At 32.9% G+C, this 25,903-nt stretch overlaps 2 protein-coding genes and 1 long non-coding RNA gene across 4 annotated transcripts in view; 1 reads left to right on the forward strand and 2 right to left on the reverse strand.

Annotated features, from left to right (window-relative positions):
- Positions 1-1,299: 1,299 nt before the first annotated feature.
- On the forward strand, positions 1,300-3,691 carry LOC113466584. Its single transcript, XR_003390940.1, has 2 exons — positions 1,300-3,346; positions 3,428-3,691. It is a non-coding gene; the product is annotated as an uncharacterized LOC113466584 (long non-coding RNA).
- Positions 3,692-5,559: 1,868 nt separating this feature from the next.
- The window catches only part of LOC103507197 (cadherin-23), a 58,368-nt gene continuing 38,024 nt past the window's right edge, over positions 5,560-25,903 (reverse strand). Inside the window, exons 24-25 of the mRNA XM_026822120.1 lie at positions 6,068-6,175; positions 5,560-5,880 (exon numbers count right to left, since the gene is read on the reverse strand). Coding sequence (XP_026677921.1) covers positions 5,676-5,880; positions 6,068-6,175 — 313 coding nt within the window. The 3' untranslated portion in view covers positions 5,560-5,675. The remainder of the gene's footprint in view (positions 5,881-6,067; positions 6,176-25,903) is intronic.
- LOC113466583 (zinc finger protein 358-like) lies at positions 10,223-12,143 on the reverse strand. Of its 2 annotated transcripts, none has more exons than XM_026822126.1 (2): positions 11,740-12,143; positions 10,223-11,111 (listed from the first exon to the last, which is right to left on the reverse strand). In XM_026822126.1, exons 1-2 carry the CDS (start codon positions 12,116-12,118, stop codon positions 10,519-10,521), a joined length of 972 nt encoding a protein of 323 aa, XP_026677927.1. In that variant the 5' UTR covers positions 12,119-12,143; the 3' UTR covers positions 10,223-10,518. The 2 variants fall into 2 exon arrangements, with proteins under 2 accessions (XP_026677927.1, XP_026677926.1); XM_026822125.1 differs by having other exon boundaries at positions 10,223-11,390.

The following is a 25,903-nucleotide window of genomic DNA, read 5'->3' on the forward strand; positions in this document are numbered from 1 at the left end:
CACCACTGCCAGAACCTTGCACCTTGTGTTACCTATCCGTCTCGCAGGAAGTATGGATGTCGACCATCTTCTAAAAATATCCACAAACTTCAGCTCCGAGATTCCCAACACTTTTATTACAGTGTGATATTGGAATAGATGGGAAATCACAAAAATACCACCTACGTAGATGTTAAATTGTTGCATAACCAATGGTTGTTTTCTGGTAATCTAATTAACTTGTAAGAACCTGTAAAATCTTGGACATTTTACTAACTTCTATGATGCAATGTACAAACTTTATTAACATATAAGCTACCTCGAACTTAATCCTTTTTTTTTATTTTTGTTTACTACTAATGCTTTTCTACACAATTATTTCTAATCTTCCGAATATTAATTAATGTAATCTGTTCATCGTTATTCACTCAATGCCTACTAGAGTTTATTTACTGTCATTGTATTTGATCGATTTATTGAAAATTTTGTTGCGAGAGGAGATATAACTGTTCATTATTTGAGTCACTCAACTCATTTTCATTAAAATATTGGTGGCTGATTGCAACATGCTACTTTCGTTATTTTAATATTTACCTTTTGTATGTATACAGAAGTGTCTATCCGTCCTAATAAGGAGGAGCGTGTTTTTTTTTTAATTTATTTAATTTTTGTTTCGTGCTTCCTATTGTGATTTCGATTTGTTTAGAGTTCTTTTTTAATACAAGGAGTTTCTGTGATGTTTAGGAGAAGGTTTTAATATTAATAAATTTTTGTATCTAAGTATAGGTATTATGTGAACAGTATTTTGAAGATTATACTTAATAGACCAATTAAAACGTTGAGGTAATAGGGTGTGAAGCAAATTCAAGCCAAATTTTACTGTGAACGGTGAAATAAATGGAACTCGAATGTCTGTATTATGCCTTTGCATATTTAGAGATAATATATTATGTGCATTCTTTAATATGAGAGTTGTTGTCAAAAGACACTTGATCTAATGATCCACAAACGATCCAATGATGAAATCACTTGCTGATTGGTGAACTGATGGGGCTTTAAAGAAAAAAAAAAAAAAAAAAAAAAGATGAAAGAAAATTTTTTTTCACATTCAGTCCGACACAAGGGGTTGATAATTTGTTAATGGAAGAAGTAATTTTGCGTATCTACTAACTTTCTGGGGAGCTCTGTTTGGAGATAATTTACTTTGTTTCTACAAATATTTGCTGTCAATTTCTTTAATTTTAACACATGTTATGATACCTACTTGAATTTCGATCAGGCTTTTCTCTTTCTACCTACCAGGTATTGACTAAATATCCAATAGAACACAGCACGTAAAATATTATTTTATAGCTTATCTTTTTCATAATTCATTACAGTTACAAAATGATGCAATGTACAAACAAATTTTCGAACATTTGTGAGAACATACTTATAGTACTATGGATTATAGATTACACGTCTTTTAGTGCAAACATCAATGAACTAGAAATAAAAATACCTAGATATATCTAAGTAAAAGTTCGAAATAATTTTAAATTAAATAAAGATGTTCATATTTATTTTCATGAGGTACACTTAATAGGTATTATTAAATCTAATCTTCATAGTACTATTTGATGTTGGTGGGTAGGTAGGTATTATGTTCATCTCAGAATGAACTACTGTCCTTAGATAGAAGATTCCATGTCAATATGGTTTCTATTATAGTAAGTATGATTCTTACATTATCGTGGTGGTAAATCATGTTTGGACGTATACCTACCAACCCAATTCTTATGATGCAATGTACAAACACTTTTGAAAAATACAAATTAATATTTTACTTGTTTATATTCGATGAAATATTATAATTTTTTGTATCTTGCCATTTAAAATATTAATAGGTTATATCAATAGATAATTTATTATTTATAGCAAAAATAGGTACCAACATTGAAACAGCACTTTGGTTAATTATTATTTTTAGTTTTCCTTCCAAAATTCAAATATTTTGATGTATGTGTAGGTAATTCTTAGGTAGAGGTAGTACCTATGCCGAATACCATGATATAAAAAGATAAAAACCTTTCAAGTTTTACTCGAAATTTTACAAGCTTTTAAAAAATTACTATTAATAGATAAAATATCATTAAATACTTACTGTTTCTCTTAGAAAAAAGAAGTAATTTATAAAATTATTAGGATTTTTATATTTACCTTCGATCGGGGCGAAATTTTGCATTTTATTGGTTTATAACTTAAGATAAAAAATGGCTGTGTGATATGTATATTTTTGTATGTATGTAAAAAGTTAATATTGCAGAAAGGAAAATGTAGGTAATTAAAAAAGAGTATAAAGTCCTAAAAAATAATAATAATAATTTTCAGTTTCCGAATCTACAGATAACTATCAAATTTTCTTGTAACTTGGTTGAAACTAATGTCGTGGGTAATTTGAAAATAGAAAAGTGCCTTTTGGTGTAAAAAATGGGCACCTTGAAAAATAAAATAAATGTCATTCTATAAAATGCCTCTTGAAATGAATGGTACTGTTATTTTTCATTCTTCTTCACAGTGAGTTGATATGAAATAATAAAGAAATAAGTAAGTTCCATAATATAAATTTTCCCCCCTCCATTAATATTTGACTAAATATCTATTCTTTTTATTACATCTTTGTTTTTTAAATCAAAAGAGACATTTTTTTTTGTTTCCATTCAAAATCAGTTACAATGAAATTCTGGTTTACAAATTAAGAAGTAGAAATTGTTTTCTAAATTTAAAAATTAGATATTTAATTTACCTACTATTTGGTGTACCTTTATTAAATGTTGTATTGTTTATTAAATATGTGGATGAATCTTAGATGTGTTTTGGAATTTTGTCTGAGAATAAATGATACCTAGATTTGTCAGTAGAATATGTGAATAGCTATTAGCTAATTCAAGACCTACGTATGTAAGTATAGAATTTTCTATTTGTTAGCTTTATACCATTGCTTCGATGATAATCTTATTTAGATCATTAAAGACAAGATCTAATGACTGAAAACATTGTCATAGGTATATTATAAGATTATTAAAACAACTGAAGAAAAAAAGAGAATAATAAAATTCCAATACACAGGATTAAAAATCTGATACTTTCGTTCATGTTATTTTGGTGTTGTCATAGGTACCCTCTCTTTGTATTGAGATTATAACTCGAGAAATTTTCTTCTTTTTTAAAGTGAGTATGGTATTAAAAGTTACTTATACAATTTTATGAAAATTTCAAGAGTAGAGTCTCAGTAGCTTTTCAAAATTATTTCATTTAGTCTCGAATATTATTATTTTATTGAAAATTGTTTACCTCGTGATGTCCCCTTTTGTACAGAAAAAAGCTCGTTGAGATTAGAGCAGGCATGTCAAACTCAAAATGTATAGAGGGCCATTTTTGATATTTGTTGAACATTGGCGGGCCGCAGGTAGAGATTAGAGGATAGTAGGACAACCTCTTTGGATAATTCCTTCCATAATAATTAATGCTAAAAAATTCTGCACAAGAAGGAACATCAACAGAGATATATATTAATTAAAATCAAAATTATAATTTATTTTAGCAAAATTTAAAATTTCCCCTTTTTGGCAATTTCTTTGATCTAGTGTTAAGATTACCCTTTTACTTACCTACTTGTATATCCCAATAAAACTAAATTTAATTATTTCTTCAATCCAAACACACTTATTAATTACGTGTTTCCTTTTGCTAATTAGGTTTATAATTATTTCGAGTAACTTGGGGACGCGTGGGAATCGTTCAGTTTGTTTGGAAAAGGAAAATAAAATTGGTTTGGTGATGTCTAAATATGTAATTACTAGTGGTTGACCCGTCCTTTGTACGGGACCACCACACACACACAAATACACCCCCCACACACACCACACCCATCACACACACTACTTTGTTTCTACAAATACTTGCTGTTAATTTCTTTAATTTTAACACATGTTATGATACCTACTTGAATTTCGATCAGGCTTTTCTCTTTCTACCTACCAGGTATTGACTAAATATTTTTCTTTTGAATTCGTAGAATTGAAGATATGAAATTCTGTTTGTAAAATTACTTATAGGTATCTACTTGCAAAAAATTCTTTTGTGACTATACTATATTGTGATTATTCTTGTTTTTTTTTTTTTTTTTTTTTTTTTTTTTTTTTTTTTTTTTTTTTTTTTTTTTTTTTTTTTTTTTTTTTTTTACAACGCTAAATTTCAAAGAGTGAACAAAGTAAAGATCAAAATTTGTAGGTAGGTACCTATAAATTTCAAAACTGAATCTTTCCCTGAAAACATCATGTATTAGATCCAAATAAACAAGTGTTTAATATTATTACTTTAGTCAAAGGACAAATCTGCTTATGATGTTCATAAATCTGATAAGCAAAATATTTCAAATTTCATAAAGTCTTCATGAGTTACATAATATTATATTGTATTCTCTCGCAGCTCGCATTAATCCCTACCATATTTCATTTTGTTTAATTGTTTAACTTTTTTCTGTGCTGTTTTTGATTTTTTTATTGCTCCGAAACCTATAAGTAATAATTCCGACTGCCAAGTCTATTACGGTACTTAGGTCAAATGATTCATCAAATTTATTATAAAATTAAAATTGAGTAGGTAAAGATGTAGGTATTTTCCTTTTGGGAAATGGTCGGAACCGGTTGTTTTTAGATTATAAATTCAACTCCAACTTGGCTACCAAAGCATATTCTATGGTGTTTACTCACAGGTGTCCATGTATGAAAACATCTCCCTCAAATGAGAGAAAGACTCTGTAATACTTGGATTTTTTCTTCTTTTTTTATCAAGCAAATAGCAAAATTTTACTCATAGGTCCTCTTTTAGATAACAATTTAAAATACATAGCGTCCCGTGGCACCCAACGTGGTCGCACTATCACGCCAAAATCGGAAATTTTCTTGAGCAATACAACTATGTATTACGTACTGTTCCAAATTTTACAGTACCTACCTACGTATTTACCTATTGAAATAAGTCCCAAATATAAATGTATGTAGTCGTTTTTTCCTGCCAAAAGTAAAACTTCTAACATTACATTATTCTAATGTTCCAAGATTTTCACAGATAATAATTCGACCATCTTCTAAAAATATCCATAAACTTCAGCTCCGAGATTCCCAACACTTTTATTACAGTGTGATATTGGAATAGATGGGAAATCACAAAAATACCACCTACGTAGATGTACATGCTTTTTTCTGACAGTCTTGTTTATTTTGAGTTAATTTTACGTTCTTAACAACTTTATATCCAGACGACGATTCAGCATTGGATTTAACCTGAAAGCGTACATTAGGACGTGACTTTTCCTTGTTGTTTCTTACAGGTTTATCTTTTGCATGTATACTTTTTTGGAGGTTGAGCTTACTTTGGATAGCCAAATCTTTTTTATTACATTGTTTTGTTAAAGCAAGGCTCAATCTTTTTTGGTGTTTGGTTTTCATTGGATTACCGCTCTTCTTTTCTTGTTCACACAGTTGCCTTGATTTTGATCGAAGGAAATCATTATTCTCTTCTAAAGCTTTTACTTCTGTGGATTCCTGTTTGTTTAATATTTTTGTTTGAGTTCCTTCATTATTGTGTTCAACATCAGGACTACTGTGAACGCGAAACTGAAATGTTCTCTTGAATCTGAGAAGAATCTTGCGTCATAGTTCTGTAGTCTCCAACTTTTTACCCATAAGTGGATTGCTCAATTTGTTCAAATGATTGTAAATATTTTCATGGTAGAGACTCCTGCCCTCGCTCTTGATACTATCGACAAATCTCCTGTCTCCTTCTCCAACCTTTCGTTCACCACTCTCGTGAGGTAGTTTCAAGGTGTCTTTTGTATGTTTGATAATATTTGATCGACTGAAAAAAGTAATAGAAGTTAATTAAAAAATGACCACCAAAAAAAGAAGGAAAAAAATAGTAGACTTCTTGAATTGTAGCTTTTTTAGCTTCTGAATCCAATTCATTTTAATATTTGTACAACTACAACAAATAACTTCATTGCAAAATCTTGTAATGCCTAGCTCTGAATTTATTACTCGCTCACCTATTACAAGAGTTATCTTCTGTGGAGTCTGAGTTATCGTGGCCATCATGGGACTGAGAATGACACGTCACCACATTCTCATCCAAAGAATCTCTTTCGGAAGCTTGGCTGTAACAAAATAGATTTTCTTTTTGTACTGACTCAAAGACCAATAGACTAAGGCCGGGGGCCACAAGGTGAATTTAAACTCGGTTTAAGCAATCTAATTGGTTATTTTTTTAAAAAAATTCAGCCAATCAGATTGCTTAAACCGAGTTTTAAACTCACTTTGTTGCCCCGGCCTAAAAGGTCAATGATCATTTATTTTGACTAAAACTCCATTTGTAAATTCTTTCGCACAGTCATTGTTTGATCTTGTGAACGGTTCCTATTAATCAAAACAAAAACCGAGTGGTAAAATTTGAAAATCCATTAAAGTTATCAATGTGCTCGAGTCTGTGTAGAAACTTTCGTTTCGTTGATTTATTATGTTTTCATAAAGTTTTATTGGAATTACCTATTTGACCGTGATCGTGTGTGTAACCAGTGTTTTTCATGTAAAATAATAATATCCTACAATCGCTGACGATTCCACGAGGCAAAACCAATCTGATAAACAAACCAAGTAGGTACCTAGGTAAGTGAAGATAAAGCTATCACCCCCCATCTATATAAATAAAATTGTAGATTTGTCTGTACATTGCTTAGAATCGTGAAATTTTTAGTTATTCTTACTCCTTATGCATCCGACAAGAAATTTAATCACCGTCAAGTAACCACACATTTCACATCAACCTACCTTCTGAAAACATCCACTTTCTCTCTCAGCTCGGGCGGATTTTGCCGGAGTACAAATTTGACCTTCTGATCTTCTCGCAGCATCGAACTAAGTGATTACCTAATATATTTAGGTATCTACCTATTATGAACAAAAACCCAACTGAAAAAAATATAAGTCACATGGAATTATTTGAAGATCATTTTGTTACAACAATGGATTAAGATACTTTGCAAGTAAAAAGCCATTACTTCTGCCATAGTACCAACTCACTACCTACATATGTAGGTATAGATATAGATCGATAAAAATAAATAAAATATATACCTAGGTATATAAAAAAAATCACATATTGTTCAACGAGATATACTTAGATACGAGTACCAATAAAAATAAAATGGAAATCAATGGCATTGCTTCAAAATATTATTTTGAGAACATTGCAATAGTAAATTATTACCCATATAGGTGTAGGTACAATATAAAATCATGTGCTTTCTCATTAAAGCTTTCACCACTTTCACCCTGAGAAAAAATTTAATTATATTACTATGCTCATTAATCTATTTTTATGATGCAAAGTACAAATTTCATTTTGTTCTTTTTTTATTGGCCTTTTTGTAATTATAATAAGTAGGTAATTTTTTTACACCCCCCTTTCTTAGACAGAATAGGTACAAAAGTGGTAAGAAAATCTTAGATTGATATTGAAGCAGGTATCTATTTATGAAATAACTTTCTTTTTAAATGATGAAATGTACAAACTACGAAACCTTATTTATTTAGGAATTTAATTTTCTTTCGCCCAAGTCGGATTAAATAATAACCTTCTGTTCTTCCTCATTTAGGAAAACATTATCTACCTACATAATACATTATAATTGTGTAGGTTTAAAGCCTAAATAAACAAATTTAGAAGCTATTGCCATTGATTTCAATAGTTGTGTACCCAACTACATGTGTTTTAAACTTTTAAAAGTTATGCGGTGAGATTGGACAAGGAAATATAATGATCTTCAATTGATTTTGTTTCTTTCTAAATTATTCTTTTTTTTATTCACTCAAAAAATATGGATTGATAACTTTTTTGTATATAACTTTCTATAATTTCAACTTGAACACTTTAGAAATACATAATTAAGTTTCATCTTATAAAATAATTGACTATTAATTTATTTAGCTAATTTCTATTTTACACAAAATTAGCAAAAACATCTTTTTCTATAATTTTATGTACATTTTTCTGTGGTTGATACCTAATTTATGTTGTTTGTATCTTTGTTATTGTCATTGTTATTATTTTATTATTATAAATTGTGTCTGTTTCTTTGAAAGGTAAGTTAAACATAATATTTACAACGGTTTGTTTTAGAATCAAATTTAAATTCATTTGTTCAATATTAAAAATTGAATATGCTATCTACGTAACTTACCTACAGTAATATTATTATTATTATCATCATCAAGATTCAGTCCGACACAAGGGGTTGATAATTTGTTAATGGAAGAAGTAATTTTGCGTATCTACTAACTTTCTGGGGAGCTCTGTTTGGAGCGTACTCTCTAATAAACAAAATGTACAGTCTTAATGAAAACAGGGTTGCCAGGTTAAACATTTAGGGGTTTTGTGAGTTCATTAATATTAATAACCGGGTAGGAAATCAATAATAATTAGCATCCTGCAGTTATCAAGTTATACCTAAAAAAAAAAAAAAAAAAAAAAAAAAAAAAAAAAACCTATGGTAAGTTTTGAATTTCCAGAATTTTCTTTTGTTACGTATGAAACTCTACCTAGACCTAACATAAAAAGTATTATGGCAACAACAACATGGGAAACATTATGGACTGAAACAGAAAAGATATAAAAAAATAATATTACATGGCAGCATATAGCTTCGTATTGATATCATTTGAAATTTAAAAGTATGTTTTTCTTCTAGAAATTATGTTTTTAAAAAGACAACACACAAGCACTCGAGTTCCTAATTCAGATAATAGCCAATTTGTCAGTGTTTGTAATGTAAACGATTAATGCATCTCATTCAGAATTTAGGTCTATCTAAAAACGTAACTGGCCTAGAGGTATACATACAAAAGGTAAATATTAAAATAACGAAAGTAGCATGTTGCAATCAGCCACCAATATTTTAATGAAAATGAGTTGAGTGACTCAAATAATGAACAGTTATATCTCCTCTCGCAACAAAATTTTCAATAAATCGATCAAATACAATGACAGTAAATAAACTCTAGTAGGCATTGAGTGAATAACGATGAACAGATTACATTAATTAATATTCGGAAGATTAGAAATAATTGTGTAGAAAAGCATTAGTAGTAAACAAAAATAAAAAAAAAGGATTAAGTTCGAGGTAGCTTATATGTTAATAAAGTTTGTACATTGCATCATAGAAGTTAGTAAAATGTCCAAGATTTTACAGGTTCTTACAAGTTAATTAGATTACCAGAAAACAACCATTGGTTATGCAACAATTTAACATCTACGTAGGTGGTATTTTTGTGATTTCCCATCTATTCCAATATCACACTGTAATAAAAGTGTTGGGAATCTCGGAGCTGAAGTTTATGGATATTTTTAGAAGATGGTCGAATTATTATCTGTGAAAATCTTGGAACATTAGAATAATGTAATGTTAGAAGTTTTACTTTTGGCAGGAAAAAACGACTACATACATTTATATTTGGGACTTATTTCAATAGGTAAATACGTAGGTAGGTACTATAAAATTTGGAACAGTACGTAATACATAGTTGTATTGCTCAAGAAAATTTCCGATTTTGACTTTTAGATACTTGGTAATGAAGTTAAAATTTCTGTTAGTGGGAAATAAAAACAGATTTTTAAACTTGATACCTTGTAGGTACCTACTTTATAAGTGAATGTGTAGAATGTAGGGGCACCCGGCCATTAATGCTACAATACCCATCTATTGTCTAGTCCAGGCTAAAGCTACCTTACCATTTTTCACCAGAAGATTTTAAGTAGTGTTTTCCTTTCGGAATTTCGCCTCTTCAGAAGCTCGTTTCCCCTCTTTTGGCGTGATAGTGCGACCACGTTGGGTGCCACGGGACGCTATGTATTTTAAATTGTTATCTAAAAGAGGACCTATGAGTAAAATTTTGCTATTTGCTTGATAAAAAAAGAAGAAAAAATCCAAGTATTACAGAGTCTTTCTCTCATTTGAGGGAGATGTTTTCATACATGGACACCTGTGAGTAAATACCATAGAATATGCTTTGGCAGCCAACGTGTTGGAGTTGAATTCATAATCTAAAAACAACCGGTTCCGACCATTTCCCAAAAGGAAAATACCTACATCTTTACCTACTCAATTTTAATTTTATAATAAATTTATTCACCAGCTCAAAACTCTTTTGCGGTATCATTATAATATCTAGTTAAAAAAAAAGTTACCTACTTAAAACTTCGACCATCAGGGATTATGTTCAATTCAAGTCCCAGTTCAGGTACCATCTGTTCATAAGTCATTTTTATAGGTATAGGTGAACATTAGGAACAATTGATTTATCACCGAAAAATAGATTTAATAGTTAATTATGCAAACACATAGACCAATAAACCTGCCCATCATTCAAATGAACAACGAACAGTTTTTTGAGTCTAATTCAAACACAATAACTACAAACCTATACTGACTCCTATAAAATTCAACTAATCAGTTCTGGGTGCAGGGGTTCGTTCCCTTTCTCTTTCTCTCTCCCTATCACTTTCAGATGACCTCTCCCTTGGATCTCTTCCACGTTGATGTTGAGAGTTGTGGATGTGTGTTGTCAGATGTTTGGATAAGTAATCAGCACGTGCAAAACATTTGCCACACATTTCGCAATGATATGGTCGCTCACCAGTATGAATACGAAGATGTCGGGTCAGATCACTTTTGCCACCAAAAGCTCGTCCACAGAAAAGACAAGCGAATGGTCGCTCGCCGGTGTGTTTTCTTACATGTAACTTCAGATTTTCTTTTGATCGCACACATTTGCCACAAAATGGACAAGCAAATGTTCGTCTTTCGCGCTGTCGCTCGGAACTCAACCTCAGTAAATTGAACAAGGATGCTTCACTTGCACCGATTGCAAGCGCTAATGTGTCTACTGCGGTTTCGTTTGAGGTTGAAAGATTCGTAGGCCCTGAAGAGTCAGGCGTTGGAGGAACACTAGAAGGTCTGACTGCCTCATTACTACTTGACACTTGACTTTCAGATGTTGATGTTACTGGGGGTGCAGTCGTTCTTCCACTTACAGAACCTGAAGTAGAAGAAGGAGTAGTTGACTGAGGATGAGCAGTAGAATCGGGACGAAATGGATTATGCAATCTTTCTAAAGCATGATTTAGTCGATGCTTTTTAAACGACTTTAAATAACGAAATTGCATACCACACACGTCACAAGTAAAGAGTTTGTCTGCAGGAAGCCGAGCACGGTGGTTTTGTTCCCGGTGCTTTAGATATGCAGACCTATATCTGTAACTCTGACCACACTGCTCGCACCGAAATGGTTTATCTTCTCCACTGTCATCATCCGGACCTTTTTGATGGAAAAAACAAACAAGGATAAGAATAAACCACTGCACGAGGTTGTGAGGTTTTGGTTTTATGTTTGTTTCTCTCTAGCTCTTAGATGCAATGTAGATGCCTTGGTGTACTTGAATAATCCCAAAGAATATACCTACCTACTCATCCTTGAGATCTTTCATATACATACATCAAACACCTACATTGCATAAAAGGGGCCATTTACCTATCTCGACTTTTTTAATTACAATATTATCACAAGATAAAATGAAAAATAATGTAATTAAAAAGATCTTGAAACGATCACATCAAACGAACCTAAAGTCCCCAAAGTTCTATGTTATTATTCAATACACTCGTACCTTCTTCGGTTTTTCCTCTCACAGGTTGACCAGAATGTTGTAGGGCTGTGTGTTGTTCCAACAGCCAAGTGGTTGGGAAGCCAGCCCAGCATATGGCACATCGGATCAATGTAGAGCTGAACCCCTCTTCAGATCTGTGTCTTGGACCTCCTATAAGTCCTTGCTGCTGCAGAAATGTATAAATGGAGATGGGTGAATCCGCAAAGTTGGCTAGTCCGGCAAACGGAGGGAAAGGTGGAAATTGAAACGCTGGAGTTGATGGCCGACTACTGGTCGCACTGCTATTACTAATTTGATCAAACAATGGAGTCCTTCTCAGAGCCAAGGCCGCACTCTCAAATGCACCTTCCGTCAACGTTACTTCCTGTAAAGAAAACATAAAGACCTAATTGTTAACCTCCTCTTTAAATAAAACACATTAAAAAATAAATAAATAAATAAAATAAAATAAAAACATAAAGACCATACATCTAGGTATAATATAGGTAATCTCTTTAAAGGTCAATACGTTACGTTACGTACTTATTGTAATAAAAGCTTGGAAGGCATGATGATAAAATAGATTATCTGTTAAGCTGAGGATAAATTTGATTTATTTTCTACTGAAGTACCTACCTAGTATTTGAAGCTCTTTTTGACAAATGAAAACGTTATAGATCCACAGGTTCACCTTAAGTGTTTGAATTTATTGATTCTTGAGCTTTGAACTAGAATGCCGGTCATTATAATGATTATTATTATTTATTTTTAACACATATTACCCCACGTATGTAATATTATAATATACCTACATAGGTATTTATGTACCTACTTCAGAATTCCGTTTTCTTCTTCTGCTCGGTACCTAATTCTCCTTTTGAAATTAGATTAGAATTTTGACCTACAAAGAAGATTTGAGAGGAATAAGAACGGTTTTATGTTTTAATTTCAACAAAGGTTTCATTTTATTTATTTATTTTTCTAATAAATGTACCTATTTATATTATAAATATTTATTCTTCATTTTGAATTTTTAAATAGTCTCTATCTATAAACTATGATACAGTTATTTATTGCAGAATTAAGAACAAACATAGGTAAACAAAATGTTGGTGATACTTTATAAAATATTATTGGATAATAATAAAAATAAACAATTTTACAATTTCATATTTTCGCATCAGTACTCTGGTGGATGATTCCTCTGAAGTAAGTTAGAATCATTCTAATATTGTTGGACTTATGCCACATAAGTCCACAAGCATAATAACTAGAAAATATAGAGGGTTACCAACAAATATTATCATAATTTGATGAGAACATGATTTTGTTTGCCATTGGTCTCATCATTTTTGTTCTCTGATACGATGTTCAAAACATCTTTACATCGAACATCTGGATCTAGGTAATCTCTAAAAGCTCTACTTCATATTAACAACAAGAAAATCTCAGTGCTATTGATTTCATTCAGTTATATCAAGCTTAGGGTAAACTATTACTTTATTATTTGACATTGAAAAGAAAGAAAAAAAACTTCTTATCACACTAAAATAATTCTCGTCCAATCAGATCAGTCGAGACCAAAACAAGATTCCATTTTTGATTATTTCCAATATCAAAACGGACCACAGCCTCTTATCTTATCAATGTACTCTCTAATAAACAAAATGTACAGTCTTAATGAAAACAGGGTTGCCAGGTTAAACATTTAGGGGTTTTGCGAGTTCATTAATACTAATAACCAGGTAGGAAATCAATAATAATTTTATTAGCATCCTGCAGTTATCAAGTTATACCTAATAATAAAAAAACACCATCTGGAACGTTCAAGCAGATCTTACTACTATCATTATTAGTACTCTTAGGTACTCTTAAATACAACAACGTTGACATCTGATTTAATCCTTAATCTGACAACCCCTAACAAACAAATTGTAAAAATTAAAAATACATAGGGTATTAAATTTCCTAATGAAAGGCCAAAATTAAAGATGACAATATAATTATCATAGGTTAAGGTACCTAAATTTCGCTAACATGGATCCATTTCTATAGCTTGGAAAAGAATAACTATAGTACTTTTCCGTGAGTGCTACAGCTATAGCAAAAATGCTTCTGATATTCTACTTTTTGGATCAATTACCTAGGGATGTAGGTAATGAACTAAATTTGCAGTAGGCATCGCTTGAAATAAAATGCTACATTAATGATCATTATTTTCAGACTTGTTAAAGAAATCCCAACTAAAAGAGAAAATTCGACGAATAGATGGGGTCTCGAAAAACTTTTTCGTAATCTTTGGTCAACCAAGGAAGTGGAGATTAAAGATAGGGTGTAGGAAAGTTAGGAAATAAATTATTTTATTAAACGCAAAATTTATGAAGAACAAAGAGGAATTACTAAAAAGGGCTGAGAAGGAAGAGGGTAAGGAATGAATCCGTTCAGTGCTGAAGGAAGGAGAGGAGAAAAACGAAAAAGAAGAGAAATTTCTTGTGTGAGGTAAAATTTAATGAGTTGCACATTGCATACACACTTAGTTTCCAGGCATTCATACAAACTGGAATATTCCATACTTTTATGCTGGTGCCATTGTCACGAAATCGAAATACATAATTATGTACCTACCTGATTATAATATTATTTTATCATGCTGTGAAATTGTTATAAATCAATTGAATTTCCTTAAGAGGTTAAGGTTAAGACCATCGGTGTTGAGCAACATCGGGCTTGGTGAGTTTCTGAACAAGAATTTTTAATCGATTTTTTTTTTTTTTTTTTACAGTTAGAACAATAATATGTCACAACTAGGTAGGTACTACGGAATTTTTACCGTAGGTAATAAACCAGATCAATTTTCGCAGTCCTGTAAATACTGTATTCTTGTTTTTTTACTTTCAATTTTTTATACGCGTCACGCTATTTCTAAATAACGAAACGAACCACGCATTTTATACTTTCAGATATCCAGGTCGTCTATCAGCCTAGGCCATTTTCTTTTCTCTTTGCCTTGATAAAATATTCAACTGTACTTAGACGGTAAAAAAAAATGCCTTCAAGTCGCCGCCATGTAACTTTGTTTTTCAGCCAGACAGGCGATTCCTTTTTGTACCTACTATGTATGTACTATGTACCTATATGTGCTATTGCTGTACATTGATTCCCTGTGCATAATTGTAGGTACTATACAACACACATACCTATAAAGGCAGGTTTTCATAAAATATTAAAATTTTCAAAAGGTAAGACTTCGTATTGACGTAGACTCATAGACGATAGAAGTTCTGAATTGAAAAATAATAAAATTTGAAAATCTCAACTGTATATTTAGTAGGTGCCTCAAAAAGTGTGCATTATTATTTCACCAGACCATTTTTGGGAGGAGGGGTTCAAATCAGGAGAAAAATCTAAAACTACTTAAGAGGAATAACTTGATTTTTTTTTTTTTTTTTTTTTTTTTTTTCCGTTTTAACTATTTTTACAATAATAATAGATAAGGTATTAAAGAATCATGTTAGATAACTATACCTATCTTCTTCCCTCCCTTCTCTTATAAGTTGTCATGTTGAAAATTAACTGAAAACTTACCTACAATAAAAACTAATCGTTTGAATAACACATAGCTATTTCTAACTTCGTTATATTTCATAACTGGTTGAAAAAAGGCAGTTTTGCTATTCTAACCCCTATTTTTCATTGTGAAAAAGTACCTCGTTATAATTCGGTGACTCATTTTGAGAGATCATTAGTCTCTCCTTATTTTTCTAAAATGAAAAATAGGTAGCAGATCGGTAAACATTGTTAAAGGGGCTAAAATGTATACTATACCTAATTATAATTTCTACATTCCTAAGTTTCTGTAGATAAAGTTAGATACACTTCCAATCTCAAAAAGAATTTCAATAGATTAGGTATGTATGTAAATAAGTACTCGGTACGTACCTAAAAAAGTCCTAACATTGGACAACTACCTAGAGACGGGAACATTTTTCCTATCTATTTTCATAGGTTTTGCCAACCTATTAGATCGTAACAAATGAAAATCTTGAACTCGTAGATATAGGTATAAATTTATACCCAAACAAAACACAATAATTTCTAGAGTTTCACATTGAGTACATTATACGAGTATATACCTATCTATTACATTTCATATGAAGATTATCCTAAGAATTTCTTGTGGTTATGATAAAAACTATATCGGATTTCAAAAGCGTAATATACATCGAATGATGATGTGTAGAAAAAAATCAGTAAACTCCTACATAATAACTGTCTGAATTAAAATCTCTAATTATTATTGAATTTCTAGTTCTGATTACACTCAAGGAGGAAACTTGCTAGCATCGATATAGAAATAGATTGAGGTGTGAAAGAGCGTTAATATTACACAGATTACACAGGCAAGAACAATGATCAATTTAGATAATTATACCTATTTAAATACCACGAGTAAATAGATTTCTCCGGTTTGGCTTAGTCCCTCTGGTTTGGTACTCGATTCCCATAAAATTTGAAATTCAACATTCAATACCTAATCTACAAACATCTAGATACTATTGTTTTGATAGCTGCAATAGATTTACCTGGCATAAAGGTAAGTGTAGGTAAGTGCTAGCAAGATACTTAATGAGGGTAATAGGTTACAGAACAGAAGTTAACAACAAGGGATTGTATTAACACTGGAGTCAGGGGGTTATTACAAAACACTTCTGGTCTACTCAATAAGCCAAACTTTGGACTGTTAGTACCTATACTCATAAACTTTACCAGATAGGCATAGGTATTACCGAATTACATTGAACCGTGATATTTATCTATTTCATCTATAAGTTTTTATTAGGTAGGTACCTTGCGATTTTCAAACCGTTTTGAGATCTGACTGATTTAGAGGACAGTATTTGGTAATCATACTTTTTGGTAATTCTAGCTCTTAGTTAATGATTTTGATATTCATGTCGCAAGGTGATTTTTGTATGAGACCTAAGACTGGACCATTTATATCTTTGGTAATAGCTAAGAATAAATTTAATAAACCTACTGACCCCAAATGGTTAAAATGGATAAACGATTTAATCCCGGTTTCGTTAAATGGCATTTCTGATTCCACATTTTAGTGATTTTAAAAGGCTTAATGAAGATGGTAGTTTTGGAAATCCAATTTTGTAGATGATATTGTGTTTGTGTGTTTTATTTGTTCCCAGTTAAAAGTACATTGTACCCATTGTATCTACGAAGGTATACGTATTACAGATTTAGGAAGGTATACGTGCTATGATTCGGGATATCAGATATTTTTACGGCAAACTGTGATCATACCCACTTAGTGGCGTAAATAATCTCCCATTGTGAAACAAATTCAAGAGCTATAACTTTTCAACAAGTAAGTAGGTAGCAGGTAGGGGGATTACCAGTTTCTACCAGAGATGAAATCATAACTAAATGTGCTTGAAAATCTTCCGGTTCTAAAAATGGCTGTTCCGGTGTTGAATATGGTGTAACCATGGCAACAACCGGTACCGATTCTACCCTTTTCCTTTCCACGCTTCGCTTCTGACCCGCAGAATCAACAGAGAGCGGAAATCCTTCTCAAAAATTAAAAAAAAAAAAAAATCAAATCAAATCTGGTGATCTTCATCAGGAATCGTTTGCTAAGCACCGCATTATTCTAATAGCCCACAGGTATCTGCGATATGGTTATTGTAGTTGGTGTAATATCTATGAGGAACAATGGTCAAGTCGTTTAGCGTGTAGTACATGTACCTAGGATTTTGTGGTGATAACTGACACATCAGAACGTTATAAGGGAAATTTCGTATGTGTATGATCACTTACTTTTTTCGTAGGTACAAGGCACAAAAGCTTGAGAGAGAACTGGACATGAATAATCAAATTCAGTCTCCAGAAAACAGGATGTCTGGACTGAAAACCAAATCCCAAACCTCCGAAACCGAAAGACCAAAAGTCCTAGCGCCTGAATCCATTCTCTAGTAAATTTTTCGACCTACACACTTAAGTATCACAATAATTAGTGTGGTCAGAAATTCTCACTTTTGCCCATATGAACATTAGTATCATCATTATGCTCTTGTGGACGGGCCAGACAAGCTCAAATCTAAACTTTCTAAAAAGAGTTCTTAGAATTTCAGTATATTGTTCGGTTGATGGGATGGTCCTCCTACATCTTCCTCAAGATATTGTCGCTGGATTCATCTTCATTTGTATGCATGCTATTGTTCATAATCTTCATATTGAAGTTTAGATTGTGTTTTATGTATTAGTTTATTAACTTTCATCATCATGTTTCATAATAGGATAATTTTCTACCATGTAGATCTAGATAATATATACTGAATTCGATGCATAAAAGTAAAAATTTAGGAGATAAGTAGGTAACTTCGTACCCATAATTTTGTAACTTTTAGGATATTCCTTAAATCATAGCTCAACATAGAAGCCTTTTACTATCCACAGAGATTAAATAAATTTATCAAGGCGTTACAACCTATAATAAAATTTATAGTAGGCAAGTAGGTAGGTATTTAATACTTCAATCTACCTATAGGGTAAAAAATCTGTTCGCACTTAGGTACATAATTTTATGTTTACTACCTGGTTATTTACTGATTCAAATCCTTACCAATGTTGTAATAAATCGTTACCTGGTGTAAAAATCTGAAAGGTGTTTATTCCTGTTCACCTAGGTACTTATTTCAATTATATTTCAATTTCCAACATTAATTCGCAGATATATGCATTCTTATGATAGGTGATTATCCAGCGGCACATAAAAACTATGTAGGTACTTTAGTACTTATGATATCTGATGAAGCAAAGAAAAATATTAGCAACTAGGTGATAACAATTAAGAAACCTAGACTTACTAGTCCTAATGTAACACAGGGCATTAGGAATCAAGAAGGTGCAAAATCATCTAGTCTGACCTATACATGACCTGGGCTCTGTATCACGTACTGAAATACACAACCTACATATTAGACTGCATTGTAGGTCCTATAATTTCTGAGCACATTGTAGGAAACAGGTTCGCGAGAAGAGCGATTAGTGAAGCATGAAACGTGAATATTAAAGAAATTAGCGGAGAATTATTCTGTTTCAACACTTGCACCGCTATGCCACCCACTGAATCATCAGGTTCAGTTTCTTCCAAGCTTTCTACCAAAACCTTTCATCTTACAATCTTTTTCAAGCTTCTTTCTTCAACTTCTGTCGTCCAAATTTCTCACTCCAGTCTTTTTCTACAAAGTAGCTAGGTACCTATAAATATTATTTCTACAAAATCTTTCTCCTTCGATGAAAAAAATCGTGTCTCGTCTGTCTGGGATTAAACCGGGCCCCTCACTACTCCACAAAGGCAGATGGTAGTCATGGATTTTCTTTGTTATCAGTAGTTCCTCTCGGACTGTACAGGTAAGGACTGCAATATCGACCAACAAAATCAGAGCAAAAAGTCCGTTTTTTTCTGACACCTGACATTCCCCGTGTTAAACAACTCAATAGATGAGAATATACGTGCTTTACCTTTTACTTTCAGTTCGAATCGATCTAGGATTACTATTACTAATAAACTTATCACTGTTTTTGTAATTAAAATTCGTTTTGTAAGAGCTCTCAATATCTAGGGGAATCGAACTCTTCCAACTGGGAAACTTGGCACATCCACTATTAAGACTCTTCCTTCTCCTAGTAACCAGAACAACCTCTGTCTGTCAATCTTTAAGATGATAACTTTATAATTAATTATTTTATTTTACTATCTCATGAACCAGGGCCGTATCAAGGATTTATAGAGGGGGGAAGGGGCAAGAATTCAAACAGTGATGTACCGGACGAGGGAGGGGGGGGGGGGGGATGTTGGATGCTCTCTATTTCGCCCCATATTCAAGGGGCAAATATGAAGCCCGGGAGGGGGAGGGACCCGGGCTCCCTCAACCTTCTAAATACGGTCCTGCATGGGATAGCAGGAACAAAGTTACTGAGTAATTACTCGGACTTTATACCAACAAAGTTCCCTGTTCATAGGTCCCATGTACGTCCAGTGGGTTGGATGAGTTGATGAGTAGAGGCAATCCACTGACCACTAAACCATAGAGATCATCGTAATCAAGAGGACTACCAAGTTACGTACGTACGGATATTGTTAGCTTTCAATATCATCAGAAGATACTAGATACATTATAGTTTTCTGAGATGGATACAGCCAACCTCTGCGGTACAAAGGTGCTCTGGTCAAACCTTAGCCTCTTCCGTTTGTAACCTCTGGTAGCCTAGTGGGTACTAATTATCATAGTACTCGGGAGACTCGGGTTAGATTCCCGTTTCAATCAAGAAACTTTCAAGTTTTTGGTAGGTACTCCGTGCCGATAATTCTGGTATTTAGCCGGATTCAAAGAGAAACTTAAGGGGGGCAACTCACGCTCCGACTGCAGTTCGAATTCGACAAGTAACAAAGTTCTGGGATAAGGACGATTTTATTTATTTAACATTGACTGACAGAAATTCACGTTACTATACAAATTAGAGTACATTGATACCAATAAAGAAATAACTATAACAGGTGTTGCACCTTTAAGAAACGCCAGACCAAATCTATAGGATGAATCATGAACCCTTCACTTCGAAAAGTGAATTGTACCTATGAGTCCTCAAACTTCGAGGGTTTCAGAGGTTTAGAATTTTTTTTTTTAACAAATGAAGGACACTCAATTATCTCAGTAGAGAAAGGACATACAGGTGACAAAATCCGTAAAACAGTCATTCCAATCTGACACACTAATTGTACGGACACAGCTGTGCAATCCATTACATACAATTCATGCGGAGTTGGGTGCATAACACTTCCAAGTGTTAAAAACAATTTGATCTGCCGCATACGCAACATTAACAAGAGAATATAAGATCGACATAATTGCAATACAAGTAGGTAAGAATTAAAATGGAACAGAGTGAGAGTGCGAGAATATGTAGGAATAAGAACGGAAAATAAAATTGTAGAATAATCCGGAGCACTCATGCGAATAAATTGGCAAAAGAATCGTTCCGAGAAAGAACCTTATCCGTTCAGTATAAAATCCGAATCGGGCAGGAATCGAACCCACGACCCAGCTGTTACAAGGCAGGCGCTCTACCCCACAAGCTAACTAGGTATATAGGCCGGCGAAAATAAAAAAGGAAAATCTACTAAAGAATTGTTTGCAAATTAGTGTTTGTTTTTTTTTTTTTGGTTAGGTATTTGAGCATGATTTCTCATAGGAAGATAGTTCAATATTGCAAGTGTAAAATGGATCAGGAAAAGGGGAGAATCGGTACTGGTTGTTGCCATGGTTACACCATACCTATTCAACGCCATTTTTAGAACCGGAAGATTTTCAAGCACATTTAGTTATGATTTCATCTCTGGTAGAAACTGGTAATCCCCCTACCTGCTACCTATAGATGTACCTACTTACTTTTTGAAAAGTTATACCTAGCTCTTGACTTTTTCACAATGGGACATTATTTACGCCACTAAGTGGGTATGATCACAGTTTGCCGTAAAAATATCTGATATTCCGAATCATAGCACGTATACCTTCCTAAATTTGTAATAACTTCGTAGATACAATGGGTACAATGTACTTTTAACTGGGAACAAATAAAACACACAAACACAATATCATATACAAAATTGGATTTCCAAAACTACCACCTTCATTAAGCCTTTTAAAATCACTAAAACGTGGAACCAGAAATGCCATTTAATGAAACCGGGAATAAATCGTTTATCCATTTTAACCATTTGGGGTCAGTAGGTTTATTAAATTTATTCTGAGCTATTACCAAAGATATAAATGGTCCAGTCTTAGGTCTCATGCAAAAATCACCTTGCGACATGAATATCAAAATCATTAACTAAGAGCTAGAATTACCAAAAAGTATGATTACCAAATACTTACTGTCCTCTAAATCAGTCAGATCTCAAAACGGTTTGAAAATCGAAAGGTACCTACCTAATAAAAACTAATAGATGAAATCGATAAATATCACGGTTCAATGTAATTCGGTAATACCTATGCCTATCTGGTAAATGTACCTTCTTTACCCTATGTACCTTTTACTTTTGCAAAGTTTATAAATATTAGGTACATTACAGTTTAAAGTTTATGAGTATAGGTACTAACAGTCCAAAGTTTGGATTATTGAGTAGACCAGAAGTGTTTTGTAATATGATTACAATAAATTTTACATTGGACTTGTTTTCAGAAGTACCTGCCTACCTACCAATTTTGTTTCAATGAAAGGTATGGTTAGATATTATGGGTACTTGATCTTGTGGTGATAGGCTAAAATTGTAATGGTCGTGATTTTGATGATCAATTTTATCACGATTAGACTAATACAGGGTGGTCTGAGGACTTAAATGCAAATTTACCTCAAATTTTTAATAAATGCTTGATCAGTACTTAAGAGTAAAACTTGAAGTAAGTAGGTAATCTAAATGCTTTTGATTAAGAGTTATCTTTATGGATCTTTAATGCTTTGGGTCAGATTATTGTACGTCAGATTATTAGGTACATCCCAACATAATAATTTTACTACATCCGACCATCCTGTATGCCTAGTGACCTTCCAGACAATCGATATCCATTAACTTTCGATTCTCAGCAAAAAAATTGTGATTTAGAGGTACCTAAGATTCGAAACATTGAACCAGACGATTTCATCTTAATGAGATGTAAAAGTATTTGTTCTTCAAACTTAAAAGTATACCATCAGATGATCTTCAGTATGACCATTACCCATTACTATATTAGATGTTCAAACTTTTAATTTTTTATCTAAATAGGGACCTGTATTTAAAGTGTTTACACAATTTTAGTTAGGTACTTGCGGTCAAAAGTGAAGTAGTGTAGATAGATAAGATACTCATCTGCCTAAATTGTGATTTTGTAACGCTGATGAACTAAAATGAAAGGATGGAAAACCTTGATACTGATTTGTTTACAAAATATTGGTATAATAAGGTTGAGAGGTTGCCAATTTCAGAAGTTTGTCCATAAAATTTAAAACTACCTATTCCAGTAAAATTATGTGTTGTTAAACTATCAATGAATTGTAGTAACATTGAACTCCATTATTCTTACCGTTTCTATTATTACTGGATACTAGGTATTTGTGTTTTTCTACTCCGACTCGAGTTTCGCCTATCTTATAGGCATCTTCATGGGAAACTGACTATTGGGTCAGTGTTGTCAGATGGCTTCAGTGAAATTATACTAGATTCGTGCTAAAATTATACTAAAATTTGAAAAATTATACTAAATCACTCAAAACGACCGCGGACCGCGAAATTCAAAAAATCTCAGTACTTTTGGTCCATGGAAGTTAAGCAACGTCGAGCGTGGTTAGTAATTGGACGGGTGACCGTCCTCTTGTCGGTTGCGGTGCTCTTTGATACTATCAATATTTTGGGCCCTGTTTCATAAATAAATTGATGCTATCGATATTTTAGGGCCTGTTTCATTATTATTATTATTATTATTATTTTTTTTAATTCACCGGTCGCTGCGAAAAAAAAGGTTTTTTCCGTCATGATAGATTCTTACAAATTATACCAAAAATTATACTAAAAAATATCTAAAAAAGTCTGATACTAAAAATTATACTAACAGGTTCAAATTATACTAAATTTAGTATAAATTATACTGATCTGTCAACACTGTATTGGGTTGTTGTTGTTGTTGTTGCTGATAGTGACAATGGGGGTGGGGGTACTGTCACCTGATCATAAATCAGCTGGTTCCTTAGATACACTAGATTAGGGACCGTTTCAACGATTTCGTTCACACACTTCCCGGTTTCTACGGCATTATGGATCTCGATTTGTTCGTGGTAAAGAATGTCCCGGAAGTGCGAGCCTACCCAAAGCATTTTATGTTCGGCCTTGTTAAGATCGTGACCGGTTTCGAGAATGTGTTGCGCGAAATTTGATTTTTCGGGTTTGTTGTTACGCGCCGCGGCAAAGTGTTCGGTAATGCGGGTTTTTAGACTACGTCTCGTCATTCCCACATACATGCATCCACACTCACAACGTAGGCTGTATACTCCACTGAGCTCATCCGGTGGTATAATGTCTTTCCTGTGGTATAATGTCTTTCCTTGAAAATAGAGATCTTAATGTTTCAATGGGCCATCAGGTAGAGTCAAAAGTACCATATTTTGGCTTGGCATCTTGATTGTATCGCATATACCAGTATAGAGTTGATATAAAATCTTTTCAATGGGTCATCAGGTAAAGTCAAAAGTACCATATTTTGGCTTGGCATCAATTGACAGAGGCTACAAGGAGTAGGGATCTTCACAAGTGCATGAATAGCGTATCCTAAGACATGATCCAAACAGGCAGACTTGTATTCCTTTTCCCTAAGCTGCAACCTGAATCTCATTTTCCTACACACAACCTGCAGTAATTCCATCATTATCCATTTCTCGAGAATCTCGAGGGTCATGATGAGCTACATGCATAATATTGTGTCTTTCTGAGGACCCGTTCAGATCATCAGATGTCCTCTATATACCGTTCTGTCACTGTTATAGTGTTATATGCTGATAGAGTGATAGATAAATGTTAGGTATTTGTTGATACATGTTAGGTATCTGTTGATGTGTTGATACATAATGATGAGAATGTCTTTGAAACGTTTTATTTGATCAATATCAGCATCCTCCGTTAACAATATCATTGTGATTGATGGAGAATAGCATATCAGTTTCCAATATTGCAATAGTCTCTACCTACTTTATAAACAAATATCTAAACCATACCACTTACTACACCTACTTTAATTAATTCAATTTCCAGTGGGTACCAAAGTGGGGCTATCCATGTCTGTTGTGGAATCTGTTTCGACCACATATTCAATGCTTCAATCTAGTCGTGGTAGAATTGGTACTTGAGAACTCAAAAGCAAACTGCTGGTAAACATAAATAATATGTAATAGGCTTCACAGTTCTCAATATTTCAAAGAATAGAAAGCCCTGTATAAGGAGGCACTATAGAATTGGAACTTGAGAACTCAAAAACAAACTGCTGGTAAACATAAATAATATGTAATAGGCTTCACAGTTCTCAATATTTCAAAGAATAGAAAGCCCTGTATAAGGAGGCACTCCACTAAACTATTTTGAAGATTACCCACAGTTTCCCTCGATTTTGATTGGTCAATTTTTGGCTCTCGACCAATCACATACGAGGAAAAGTGTACGAGTAATTTACGAATTTGGAAGAGACTAGGTCTAGGTCTAGTATACAAAATGTAGGAACCACTGAAACAAAGTAAGAAATAACATCAAATAAGAAACACATTACATCGTGTACGGAATGCTCATCATACTCTTTTTATTGGATATCTTACCATCTAGTTATCTACAGTAAGAATAGGATGTACATCAAGGATTAGCTGTGGGATATTTTCCCGAGATTTTCACCACGGATTTCCCCATAAGTATAGATAACGGGAAATAATAACTAGTCGAGATGTATGTTTCCAATAACAATGCATGCAAATGTAAATAAGTACTTCCCATTGTAATGAGAGACACATTATCTAGGATTGCAATTTTCTCATCATTCATTTTCAACCAAATCGATAAATCGATAAGTAATTTACATAATTATGTACTTATGCAAAGAGAAAGAAAATCTCTACACTGACATGTCAATTGGATTTACCATATTGCTGAACAGCATAAAATACATGATCTAATATAAAAATAACTAAATACATATAAACGGTTGTATCCATATCCACTGAGAAACATAGATAGGTAGTAAAATGTACTTGTCTAAATAGAAAACAATCTAAGTAGGTAGATAAGTAGGTAGATATGTAAGTAAAATGATTAGAAGTCGGTAGGAATGTGAGATTACAGGTCATAGTAGTAATATTGATCAGCACAAGTTTACAAGATGTAGGATTTTCTTAGCGTTCATAGATGATAGATCATTTCTCTATTAGATAGTCATAGCTCGTTAGAAATCTACATAGCAATCATCTACTAGCAGATAATCCACCTATTTGTGGTGAGATCAGACAAGCTACTGTCCAATAGTCCAGCAAAATTTTCTCTCTATTGTTTTCTATGTCCTACTTATTACTCTTTTTATTGGATATCTTACCATCTAGT

Source organism: Diaphorina citri, unplaced genomic scaffold, assembly GCF_000475195.1.
Source record: "Diaphorina citri unplaced genomic scaffold, Diaci psyllid genome assembly version 1.1 scaffold295, whole genome shotgun sequence".
Taxonomy (NCBI): domain Eukaryota; kingdom Metazoa; phylum Arthropoda; class Insecta; order Hemiptera; family Psyllidae; genus Diaphorina; species Diaphorina citri.